General features: G+C 37.9%; 1 protein-coding gene across 4 annotated transcripts in view; it reads left to right on the top strand.

The window, feature by feature from the left end:
* Nucleotides 1-13439, top strand: part of PCDH17 (protocadherin 17) — a 163285-nt gene that overhangs the window by 40107 nt on the left and 109739 nt on the right. For 3 of the 4 annotated variants that reach the window (XM_075563006.1, XM_075563004.1, XM_075563002.1), the window contains 2 exons: nt 631-689; nt 823-995. In XM_075563006.1, the coding sequence (XP_075419121.1) occupies nt 631-689; nt 823-995 (232 nt within the window). The remainder of the gene's footprint in view (nt 1-630; nt 690-822; nt 996-13439) is intronic. The other variant, XM_075563003.1, reaches the window with a different exon arrangement.

Raw genomic sequence — 13439 nt, 5'->3', positions numbered from 1 at the left:
TTTTTGTTGTTGTTTGATTTCAGTGACGGAAAACAAACACCTGTTTTCATTGCAGTATTTGAATACAGTGCCCATCGTTGGAATGTGCATGATAACGACTTGCACACCTGAGATCAAGCCCCTGTGCCAGGCTGGGGTTTGCTGCTGGCAGCCTGTGGAGGAAAGGCCCTCTGCCTCTTCCCTGAGGAGGGTGTGACTTCGTGTGACATCCAGAAGGACACTGAGTCCCAGCAGATGATGCAATTACCTTTAAAAATGAGAATGATTTAATAATTCACACTTTTAATATGGAGAAATTAGGCCATTTTCTCACTCCTCCCACAAATATTCAATCTTCATATCTACGTAATGAAAATACACAGACAGCCTTATCCATCCCGGTGCTCACAGCGAATGCCAGCGATGGCAGCTCATTGTTTACCTTAACAGGTAATTTGTGGACCGGAATCATTTAATTGTTCTGAGTACATAATTGCATGTCAGCAATTTCCCATTTAATTAAAATGTACAAATCTGAAGATTAAGGGAATTTTTGAATTATTAATCATTTTTCCACTAGGAAATCTTGTTGCTCTGCAGGAGATTTGTCCAGTGTACAACTATACGTATTTTTTTCCTTCTCTTTCACAGACAGACAATTTTCCCGCAGAGCCCAATTACATGGGCAGCAGGCAGCAGTTTGTTCAAAGGTAAGGCCTATTAAATAACTTTCTCAGCTTCCCCATTTGCATTCCTGTCAAAATTGCTTTGCAAGAGACTATACTTCAGATCGAAACTCGTAGAGACAACACTTTCTCTTCTTTTTCTTTATATGTATTTCAGTAGCTCCACGTTTAAGGACCCAGAAAGAGCCAGCCTGAGAGACAGTGGGCACGGGGACAGTGATCAGGCTGACAGTGACCAAGACACTAACAAAGGCTCCTGCTGTGACATGTCTGTTAGGGAGGCACTCAAGATGAAAACTACTTCAACTAAAAGCCAACCGCCTGAACAAGGTGAGTGAGCCCTTCCAATGCCTACCGAGTGTAAAGCTTAAGCAAGCATTATAGACCTACTAGAACTAGAGTTACCGTTGACCCCAGTGGAATGGACCATTGATAATGTATCAAAAGAAACAGCAAATCCCAAGACGGTCCCAGAGGACAAGCAGCAATTCAGTTTCTCAGTAACAATAGATTAAAAAGAGGTCATTCGTCCTCAATTTTCTTGAAATGAGAATGGGACCAAAGTCACTTGATTATTCTTATCTTCATGGATGACGTTTCTTAACTTTTCCCAATTTTAGAGAATCCGTTTGCTCATTGCATTATAAAATATTACTTTATGCTATTGAACTTGGTAAATTTCACATTTATGTGAAGTGATAACTTTATTGGAAGTCTATAGCTTTCTTCAGTGCACTCCTGTTTTCAGTTTAGATTTCTTTTTTAAGAAATCCAAATAATAGCCAAGCATCAGATTTGGCTGCTGCTTTTAGTTGTCATCCTAGTTTTCATTGGTATCAAGTAAACGGAAACTTCTTGACTCAGTTTACTTCATTTGCCATTTTACTAATTTTATTGTTTCTATGCTTAAAAAAAGCAACTATGTGTTTATCTTTTCCCAAAGAGAAATAAGTTATTATTATATGTAAGATTTAAGTGTGAACAGTTTTTTTATGGTCTGTTGTAAAAATTGAGAAACCTAATGAAATAATTTCAGAATGTAATAATATTCTTCTAAGACATTCATAGTGTTGAATTTTTTCCAATTATTTCATTTTCTTTTAAATGACAAATTAACATCTGCGTTATTTATTGTTTGGTAATTTATAGTAAATAGATTTCTGCTTATTATATGATTGTCCTATTATACAAAACTCTGCAGAAATAATGCTCACAAAATTACAGAAATGACAACAAAAGTGTAATAATGCTCTGACTTTCAAATACTGTTGAAATACCAACACATATGCACATTCAGTATGCATCTATGTATCCTGACATAACACACATGCAAACACACATTGCATGCATGTCAGCACATTTGTCAAAAAGTATTGCTACTGGGGCTCCAGCTCCTACCTGAGCAGGTGCATTGTGAGAACCAGCTCACAAATTACACCAAGTGGAGCTGAACATGGTCTCAATTGAGAGAGAGCAGAGACGCAAGACAAAGTCGGGCCCGAGGGAGGTCCAGGATGAGAGGCTCGAAGGCCCAGTTCCTTAGGAGGGGCAGGCTTCTCTGCAGCTCTCGTCTCGTATCCTGCGTTCTATGACCAGTTCTCACAATTTCTTTCAAGGCAAGCAAAGAAGGAAGACTAGTTTATCTGCTTTCTCTATGGCCTGGAGGGGAAGCTACTTGTAGAATGCAGTGTTTCAGCAATTTCCCTGAGAATAGGAGAGAACGTGCTTGTCTTGGTTGAAGATCAGACCATCGAGTGCCTTACTTCCCCAGCTAATAGTCAGCCACTTCCCACAGGCTTTGCCTAAGCCATGGAATGTAGTCGTCCCGTACAACTTGAAGAAGGAAATGAAATTTAGACTGTCCAGTAAACGCACTCTGTTAATTGTCAGCCCAAGACAGCATTCTGCTCTAGGTTCTTGGCATTGGTACCAATATTTCCAAGTTCAGAGACTTTGCCAGGTCCTCTTTTCTCAGAGTTCATCTTAAGACAATCTGCTCCCACAGTAGATCCCAATAAAATAAAATGAAAATAGCAGATTTAAGATCTTTTTCTGTGATCAGTGAGTGCCAGCAGACAAATTTCGATAATACAGTTGGCTTAGTTTCTTTAGGGCATCTTCAAAACAAAGGTACAATCAGAACCATGAACTTCCAAGGTGATCTGTTGGGTCAATTCAATTCAAGGCAGAGAAGTCAGTGACCTCAGAAAGCCATGGGGCCTGCCTTTGGGAGCCCCAGGGGGTCATCTAGACAGATGTTCTTAAAGGACAATCACCATGAAGTTTTAAGAAAATCAAAAGTTATATTGGTGGGAAAAGAAGCAGGAAGATTGCACCAATAAATTTTCCCCATCAAGACTCTAGACCTGCTTTTCAGGGTTAGCGGGGCTGTCCTATGGGGCTTTATTCAAGAAACCTTGCTTCATTCACTCTACCGCCCTGATCTTGTCCCCTCAGATTTTTTGTTTCTTACCAAAACTCAAAAAACATTTCACAGGAACACAAATTTGCATCCCTCAAGGATGCCAAAACTGCTATTTTTTGCTGGTGTAAACTGAAGATTGAAGGACATTTGGGTAGTTTTGTTTAAAAAACATTTTTATGATATTTGCTGCAATATTTTTGACGTGTGTATGTTTATTTTCTACAGAAATAATATATGCATGCACTATTGTATTTCTGTGCTGAATATAGCTTATGCTGAGTTTACCTGAAAGGTTACCTCACAAGAAGTCTCAGATCCTTATTAATAAATGCCAGAAATATATTTTTTTCTGACATTTTACAATACTTACTTTGTTACAAAGCATTTACAAATTATTTTAATTGGGAGCAATTTGAATACTTATCTAGTATTCAGAACTAGGATAGTCCCTAGGTTTCCTTGATGCAACCTGAATGTACTTGGTTGATTTTGGTTATTTGATGTGAGTATTTTACACACATTTTAAGTAATGAGTTGCTGGATTTCAGTATGGAATTTTACACACGGCAGCAGTTTGTAAATGTTTGTGTATATGATACGTACAAGGATTAATATATACTTTATTGGATTCTATTCATAAAGGTGCATAACGAGTTTGCATTTATGTTATTTTTATGAGAAATTTTATTCATCAAAAACAAACGTAATTGTCCCCAAAGCCATGCACCTAATTTCACACTAAGTTTTTAATTCATTTCCTTCCACCAACTTAGGAATTTATTTGATGGTAATGAACAATATTCACTAGATAAAAATAAATGATTTATTTTTGAAAACATAATTTTTACTGAAAAGTTATTTTTTCAAATTAGACCATGGCATCAAAAGATAACTTTTCTTTTAAAAGAAGCCTAAATTTAGTAATAATGCTAATGGAGATTATGCATGAAATAATTCTTATCTAGTCAAGGGTGAGAATATCAGTGGAAAAATCTCTTGTAAAACAAGTTCTTTCCACTTCTCTTCTGAGGAGTAGGAAAAGACTCCTGTGAACTTGAAGGTCATACTGTGGGAAACGATGAGTTATGTAGGAGGGACAAGGACTGATTTTTAAAGATCAACTAACGTGGTATTTTATTAAACAAAAAAGGTTTTAAGAAGATCATCTGAAGCAGTATTTAATTCATTAATGGGTTGCTGGATGAGTTATTCGGTTAATCAGCAGATACTCATGTGTTAAGAAAATAATATCTATAGCAATGTAAAAATAATAATTTGACTTGGAGATTGCCTTCATGAAGGCATGTGAACTCTATCTCTGCATTTCTTTCTGTCTCTTTCCTCAATCAATCTAAAATCTAGCCTATCAACCAACCTGTTTTCTCTGGTTGCCATACGCATGTCTACCTATTGAGATTCAAAGGAAGGGAACTAGGATGTATTGTGTTCTTGCTGCTTACTATAAGTTGTGATAGATTTTTTTAGTGCTAGCTTATTTAAATTGTGAAACAACAGGTTTTTAAAATGTTATAGTATAAATGTATAAAACATGAGTTTATGAGATTTTTATTAACCTGTGTAGAAGATAAGTTTAACCCAAGGTCAAACCTGTGTCTTATCTATATGAATTTTTCTCCAAATGAAAAAAAAAGCTTAAATAACTAATTTGATCCAGTCGTATGCTCAAACATTTTAGCATAATTGAAAGTCATAGCTAATTTATGTGAACAAGAGGTGAAAACATTGAAATAGTTCATATGCATTATGTGACCTTCTACTCATATTTACTTCAAATACATTTTCCTATTTAGTTCTAATAGCCTTCATGTTGGTAAGTATTGTTACCCTCACATTTAATGGATAAGTAACTTTTCTTAATATTATGCCAGTATTAAGATGAAAATGACATCACATACCCAATACTTCATGCTAGTTAGATAATGATCAGCTTATTCAATTTCATTTTAAAATGCTGAAGTGACAATCAGCCATTGTTTGGACAAAATATTCTTTTAATCCTCTGAAAATACACTGAGAGACAAAGCTCTAATCAAATTATTTTACACATTTAGGAGTGTTAGTTTTAAAAGAAAGCATTCCTACAAAATCATAGAAGTTTTCATTAATCAAAAAATCAGAATGTGAAAGGATTCTTTCTTGACCGATTCCCCATCTAGGTCTGTGCACGTCAGAGCAGGGTGTTTTGATCAGTGTTACCTTCCTCAAAGAGGTTTTTGCTCTTCACAAATTACTGCCGTCCAGACAGCAGTTTGGGTATCAATCCCAGTTGTGTTCCTTCGAAAGGTTCTTTGAGTTTGGGGAACGAAGGTGTGAAGGCGCAAGACCAGGGCTCTAAAGTGGATGCGGTAAGGTTTCACGGTGATGTCCTCCTAGAGCAGCCCTTGCTGCCCTGGAAGAGTGGACAGGTGCATTGTCTTCATGGTCGGAATTCCTTGGCACACGTCTCACTGCGGTAGCTCTCAGTTTTCATAAAACTTCCTCGTCGTGAGCCACCATCATTGTCTTGTGTCCCCAAGAAGCTCTATCAAGAGGACTCCCTTGGGATCCCCCCGAAAACAGTTGCCATAATCAACAGTGCTGGCGACTGACCATAAGATCCCTTGTTAGCCAGGCCTTTGATTGCAATGTTTCTTACCTTTATTTCTTGGAGGAATTCTAATGAGCCTAAAGCAAGTATATTCCTGGGAGAGTTCGTCTGCAGTGAGTCACAGCTGCACAGTGTTTAAACTTTTCCTTGAGAAAACCTGTGGATATATGCACCGAAACCCCAGTAGCAATACTTGTTGACTTATTATTTTATAAAAAGATAATTACTTCTCTACAGTGAAGCATCAAATTAAGACAATTATATTGTTAGTAAGCCCTAAATTTTAATAGTTTAAAAAATATCCTGAAGATAAAAGTAATAAACACCTTTTAAAAGAAAGAAATTAGAAACTAAATAAAAAACCTAAACAAGAAACTTGTTAACTATTTTTGTTTTATCTTACTGTATCAGTGTTTCAGACAGATTGCCTTAACAGATCATCGGTATCATATGGTTCCCATTTTTGCTTTCTGTTGAATTTCTTCCTGTTTAAATTATCTTATTCTAGGGAAAAAAGTATTCTAACTCTATATGGAAACATTTTCTAAATTTAAAATTAAATAAATTCCAAATTAATTTGTAATTAAAAATAAATTCCAAAAATAATCATCACAGTTTCCTCTGGAAGTGACCTCGTTATTTTCTCATAGTTGCAATTGTTTAAATTAGCTCAAAAAATAACCTCACAGTGAAACCTCCTGCCATTAAGCCAAATTTGACTCATAGTGGGTGAACTTACATTGGGTTTACGAGAGACTGTAAATCTTTATGGAAACACACAGCCTCATATTTTCCCTAACAGAGACGCTCATAGGTTTGAACCACCAAACTTGTGTATAGTAGCTGAACACCTTGCCCACAAAGACACTAGAACTCCTTTTATTACCTCACATTTTTGACATTTCCATCCTTACTTTGGTGCAGCTGATTTTCCCCATTCGTTCTCTTCCTAATATTTGTGTATTTTTGGTAGTTTAGCTGTCCTAAATTCATAGCCTTCATGTGTGTTTCCATTATTTTAACCAAAAAAATGGACAGAATTCAATAGCTAAAGTGAGGGTGTGCTAAGGATAAGGAGGCGCTTTAAGGAATTTAGTAAGCCCTCTGGTAGAAAGAGGCTATACTAGTTTCTCTCCTTGTTGAAAAAAATTATGTATTGTGCTTATTTTCTATTTATTTAATTAGACTTCCATCCCCTGATTTTCTTTTAGTCAATTTGATGTTTTCTATAATCCATTCTTCATTAAATGTCTACAAAACTAGTAAGACAGAAATTAAAATAACCAGTTCAAATGCTTTGAAATTTGTTTACTATCATCATATTGGTAAAAGAGTAAATAAATTCCTTTTTGTTCAGTTAATAAATTTCTTTCCAGTAGATAATTGCTTATGAGAAAAGAACATGAAAAGAATCAACTAAAATATATTTGATTTTATATCACTGACTTTTATATTTTGGAAAAAGTAACTAATCACAGCATGCTACTGTAAATGCAACAACATGATTTCTGTAAAAATCATCCACATAGAGTTGTATAAAAATGAAAACTCTTCCAGAATTATTGAACCTATTCCATTTCCTAACCACTGCTGTCCAGTTGGTTCCCACTCATGGGCCCCCTTTGTTTCAGAACTGGTACTCCAGGAGGTAACTTTCCTAATGTAAATGACGGGCCAATCTTCTGAGGCACCTCTGGGTCGGCTCCATCCACTAACCTTTTCATTAGCAGCCAAGCATAGTAACCTTTCACACCAGCCAGGACTACATTAATTCCTATACCTCAGAAGTTAATCTATGTTTTCATTTTTAAAAGAAAAGGTAGAATTTCTGTCTACAAAATGAGACTTGGAGGTCAGTGACACCCTTTCTTCCAAGAAAGAAAGAAGGATTTAAAAAGCACTTCCTAGAATTCAGCAGTCTGTGGAATATAGAATGGTAAATAGGCAGTATATATAAAAGCTAACAGATATTTTCTCTGAGTTCCTCACTTATAACCAAGTGTTAGTTCCAATTTCCCATAAGCAATCAGTCTCCTAAAATCTTTATCTTTGATTAAAACAAGGTTCCAGGAGCCTAAACCTTGTGGAATAGACATCTTGTTTACATTATAACTGTGTTATCACCTTGTGCCATAGTAAAATAGGAACTAGGAACTTTCAGCAATCTATACTCTCCTCACGCCCCCACCCTCCACCCCAGCCCCACACTGCCCAGTAGGGGACCTTCTGGTGGGTGACTCCTTCCCCTTTGATTGAAATCCAGACTTTTCTGCTCCTCAGAAGTTGCTTCATTCACATTTTTCCTCATCCTACTTGAATTGTGTAATAATTTTATTTAATTTTCAATTCAGAGTCTCACTGTCCTCTGACTTGTTAAATTACATATCAGATTGAAAATATTTCACAATGGAATTCCTGATTCAAGTGTAATAAAAAGACAATCGATAGAAAGTTAAGCATAATAGAAATACTAAACAAGCCAGGTTTTCAATCATGAATTCCAGTTTTTAAATCAAAGTATATTCTTCCATGTTCCCTTCCTTCTTCTCAGACAGCATTCCATAAAACTACCGAAGCTAACATGGATGGATTTGGGGTTATCCTTTTTAAATATATAGTGAAGTAAGGAATTTGGTTGTAGACATCCATATTCAGAACAAAGATAGGCTAGATAGGGTCGCATCATTTGTTAGCTACTCTCAGAATTTTGAGCCTCAGGCCTCTGTGTTTTTTCCTGCGCTTTTGGAAAAGTGAAAATAAAACAAAATGGTCTTCTGCAAACAGCAAAAGCCAAACAAAAACTAAACAAATAAGCAAGCAAGGAAGCAAACAGAAACATAACCAAACTGTTTGCTGAGGGCCGTCTGATTTTTGGGGTTTATGGTTGTCTAGAACTAGACTAGAACTGTGCCGCATAAGGTTTCAACAGTTGTGACCTTTCCGAAGGCATCTGCAAACTTTACCTTTGGCGATGCCACTGGGGTGGACTTGAGCTGTTAACTTCTTGGTTATTGGCTGATCACTTAATTGCTGTTGCCATTCAGAGTCTCCAGAATGACTGCAGTTTCACCACCTTCTTCTGGAAAGGCAATTTCATGTTCCCACAACCTGAACCTAACTGTAAAGGAGCTAGTTAAGAAAGACTGGAAGGTGAGGCTGTGACCCATCTGGGGGCGGGTATGTAACCACACATGCTCCGGGTTTGAGGAGAAAGAAGGCTATTGAACAAGAGGATTAGGGCACTGAATTAAAAACTTGACCTAGTTTGCAATTTTCCCGAGGAATGACCCTGAATGGGAGAGGAATTTTCTATTCCCAAATTCCTCTTCTGTTTTCTACCAGGCAACACGGTGACTGTCTTCTTACTCCTCCAGTTAAGCAGTCTCTTTGTCCAGAACCTCCTATTGTAGACATAAGCAAGTGCTGGTAACAATTGTCCACCTGCTCAGCTGCTATCTGAAAATTTCTAAAAATCTCGTAAAAGACAACATATTGAAATATAAATAATATGAAGAAAGATGGATATAAAGTTGCCTTTGGAACAAAGAGAAAAATGACTGCCATATGCGGAGGCAGGGGAAGCAATATTGGCGATTTAATAGTGAGGACAAATATTTTAAAAGTCAGAGCTTCCGCCTAGGTGGTCTTAAAGACAATGCGTTAGTCACCACAACTTTGTATTGTTTTCGAGCACTCTAAATTTTTATTAGATTGAGTTTTCATTAAAACCAAAACACCAATTGCCATGGCTTCTGACTCATAGCGACCCTACAGACTCAGTCGACTGTCCCATAGGGTATCCAAGGCTGCCATTCTTGGGAATAGACTGCCGTGTCATTCTCCCATGGACCAGTGGTGAGTTCAAACCCTTTCAGTCAGCAATCCAGTGCTTAACCACTGCACCACCAGCACTCACCGTCATAGTAAGGTCCCTACTTTGTTGTGCTTTTTTATTGTTTTCTTTAGGGCTTAGGGAAATCCTATTTCTTTTGCAATTTACTGAGAAAGGTATTACCTGAGCTGCAAGCAGCATCAGTTTATTTTTGGTTATCAAAGATTACAATTGTCCCATACTGAACCTTACAGTTTCAGTATCAACTTTTTTTTCTCATTTGGCGGCATCTACCGTAGAAGTCAGCAGCTAGCATCATTAAAAGAGAGGCTTTATCACACTGGCGTTTGCTACTCTTTGTCATGCCTCTTGACAAGTGTTGTGTGATTTCCTATAGACACAACATCATCTTGAGACTATCGCCCATGTCTAGCAAAAAAAAAACCCAAAAATGATTTTTACAAATAAGAAAATTGGCATAGTGTTTTCCAAATATTTGTGGCTCGTTGCTACTCAAGCAAAAGATTTTACTTTGTGTATTTTTAGAATGGCAAAATAAATAAAATAAAGTAAACCCTACACCACTATTCAGCAGACAGAACAAAACTAGGAGTTTGTCTTCAAATGAGAAATAATAAAAGTTATCAAGTCGTCTGTGAATTAGAACGTATAAGAAAATAAATGTGAATTTAGGCGTCTAAGTGTTCCCTTTACCACTTGTCTGTCTGGTCTGGATTTAGAATACCCAAAAAGGAAGAAACTGCTCTTCATTTTTCAAACTGGAAGAACTGGAAAAAAAATGCAAGCCTTGAATTGCAATCTACTCATGAGATTCTGTGGGAAAATTATTTAATGCAGAAAGCATCAAAAGAATATGGGAGGAATACACAGAGTTCCTATTCCTAAAGGAATCTGTCAATTTTAAACATTTTAATTGGTAGCATATGATCCATAACCAAATGATGCTAAAGGAAGAGGATGAAGGGAGGAAAGATCCGTGATCAGATTATATTCTTTTATCATGCTTACTCTATCTGTGTGCTGAGCAAAGAATCCGAGGACCCGGACTAGCTGAAGAACAGCCTGACAACAGGTTTGAGTAGGTTTATTAACTACTTGTGATGTGCAGATGACACAACTCTGCTGAAAGTGAAAAGGACCGAAGCACTCATGATCCTCAAAGATAGAAATCCAGTATAAATGGTACCTCACTATAAAGAAAACAAAAATTCTCAGAACTGGACCATTGAGTAGCATCATCATAAATGAAGAAAATAGTGGCTTTTTCAACAACTTAATTTACTTGGTTCCAATTAATACCCATGGGACCATGAGAACAACAGTCATGAAATCAGACGATTCGTTGTACTGGGAAAATTTGCTACCAAGAAAAACTCTCTACAGTCTTAAAAAGCAAGTATGTGTCCTTGAAGCCTTAGGTGCACTTCCACAAACTCTGTCCGTTCCTTTGCCCCATGGGCCGGTGAAAGCGGGCAATGGCAGAGGCAGGCGGAGGAGGACTGATGATGTCAGTGAGAAGGAACTGAGTTTTCCATGGACACTGAATGTACCAGAAGAATGAACAAATCTGTCTTGAAGTACAACCAGAATGCGTCCTAGCAGTGAGGATGGTGAGACTGTTTTATGTGCTTTGGATGTATTATTGGGAGAAATCAGTGCCTTAAGAGCACAGCAAGCTCCCTCAGGCACAGGATCTGTGAAAAATGAGGAAGACTCTCAAAGAGATAGATTGAAACAGTGTCTGCAATAATGTGCAAAAATAGCGAACATTGTGATGGCACAACTGTTCCTAACAAAATCCCCCGTGTTTCACTATTTAATTTTGGTAGCATGTTTGAATATTCAAGTTCCCTATTGTTTTGAAAGCCATAGAATAATTGTCATAATAACTGGACAAGAAGAAACCTTGGATTGTTTGTCTTTGCATCAGCTCTAATCTCGTAGTAACCCCATGCTCAGTAAAACAAAGTGATGATTCATAGGATTTTCCTGGGCTGGATTTATGGCCTGTGTGCCACACCTTGCTTCCAAGTGTGTCTTGTCTGGAACTCTGTCAAGTCCTGTGCAGCAGCAGCACGTCTCCACTATGCACGAGGGAATCGGGCTATAATCAAACCAGGCCTCATGAAAGAAAGGCGGAAATCCTACCATTGAATAACCAACGCCGAAAGCAAATAGATAAAGTGACTCTCACAGAGTTATCGAGTTTGTATTAGAGGGAGTACCTCCCAGATTTATAATTCTCCAATCTAGAACATTCTCCACCTGACTGTGCTGCTTCCAGGGACATCCAACAACAATCCATTGGCATGGATTCAGTTCCAATCCAGAGATCTTCTAGGGTGGAATAAAATTCCCCTCTAAGATTTCTAACAGAAGCAGATTGCCACATCGTTCTCCCCCCGAGTAGCTGGTGGCTTTGAACCAGTAGCTTTCCTGGCTAGCAGTGAATGTTTCCATCATTGCCCCACCAGGACCCCGCAGCACAGAGTAGAAACTTCCACATGTTCGTGCGGCACTTCGAATTTGTCACATCATCTTTCATGGTCTGAAGATTTTTAAGATGTACACAGTCATGTTTGAGAGCTTAATTATTGATTCTTTGATATATATTGATTAAAAACGTCAAAATATAATGTTTCTTTCCAAATGTAAGCTTTGGTATAGTGCTGCTACTTGTAGGCTAGCTCTCTCTATAGTACACTAAGAAATAATGACTCCAAAAGAGATTTCTAATAATTGGCTTTTTCAATTGTGCATTTAACTTTAAATGGCTAGTGCTAGGCCATATTTTTAGAGGAGATGAGACAGATTGGGTACTCAAAGGTTCACATGGTAGTGAGAAAATGTGCCTGTGTCATATGAAGTCCTTGCAGTGAGAGATGTCCAAATTATTAATAAAATCCATAACTATGAGTCTAGAATACCATACCCAGTGACGGATGCACCTGAGTTGATACTTCAGAAGTTATCTGGTTCACTGACCAGAGCAAGAGAAGGAGACAGGAGATGGTAGGACACGCTCAAGAACATAGATGAGATGAGACAAAAAATTAAAAAAACAACTCCTGGCCATCCAGTTGATGGCAACTCATAGCAACCCTATAGGACGTGGGACGTGGGTTTCCAAGACTGTCACTCTTTGCAGGAGAAGAAAGCCCCATCGTTCTCGTAGGTGGATTGGAACTTCTGATCTTGACAATGCGTCTTAAGTTCACATATAAGTAGATGAGTAGTGGTGTACGTGGTTAGTAAAGACAGCGTACAGAAGGTGGGGTACAGGTAGAGACACTGCAGTGGTGTGACTTTATAAACAATGCTATAAGATAAAAGAAAACCATTGGAGGGGTTTAAGGGATAAAAAACAGTTCGGACTTCAAATTTTAATAGTCCTTTGGTGACAGTGCTGAGTAGTTGTTGATCGGTGCCATTGATTTGGTCCTGACTCATGGCCACCCTATGTGCATCAGCAGCCCTGTGTTTCCGAAAGTCCTTATGCGACACTGTCTCGCGCTGCACAAACAACTGTTGCTACATTTCAGCCCTTGGCTTCCCTTCTATTGCTATGCCAATCCATCTCCGTGAAAGGTGTCTTCATTTTCAATGATTCTCTCTTTTATCAAGTGTGGTGTCCTTTTCCAGAGACTGGCCCCTCCTGGCAACTTGTCCAAAGTAGCTAAGACCAAGTCTCACCACTCTTGCTCCTAAGCCACATTCTATTTGTGCTTCTTCCCAGACATATGTGCTTGTTCTTCAGGTAGTCTGTGGCATATTTACTATTCTGGACCATCATTCAAATGCATCCATTATTCTGAAGCTTTCTCTATGCATTGCCTGCTTTTATATGCAATTCAGTTGATTGAAAACCCCATGGCATGGGTCAGGCAT

Source organism: Tenrec ecaudatus, chromosome 11 (genome assembly GCF_050624435.1).
Source record: "Tenrec ecaudatus isolate mTenEca1 chromosome 11, mTenEca1.hap1, whole genome shotgun sequence".
NCBI classification, from domain to species: domain Eukaryota; kingdom Metazoa; phylum Chordata; class Mammalia; order Afrosoricida; family Tenrecidae; genus Tenrec; species Tenrec ecaudatus.
This window is presented reverse-complemented; position numbering and strand designations above follow the sequence as displayed.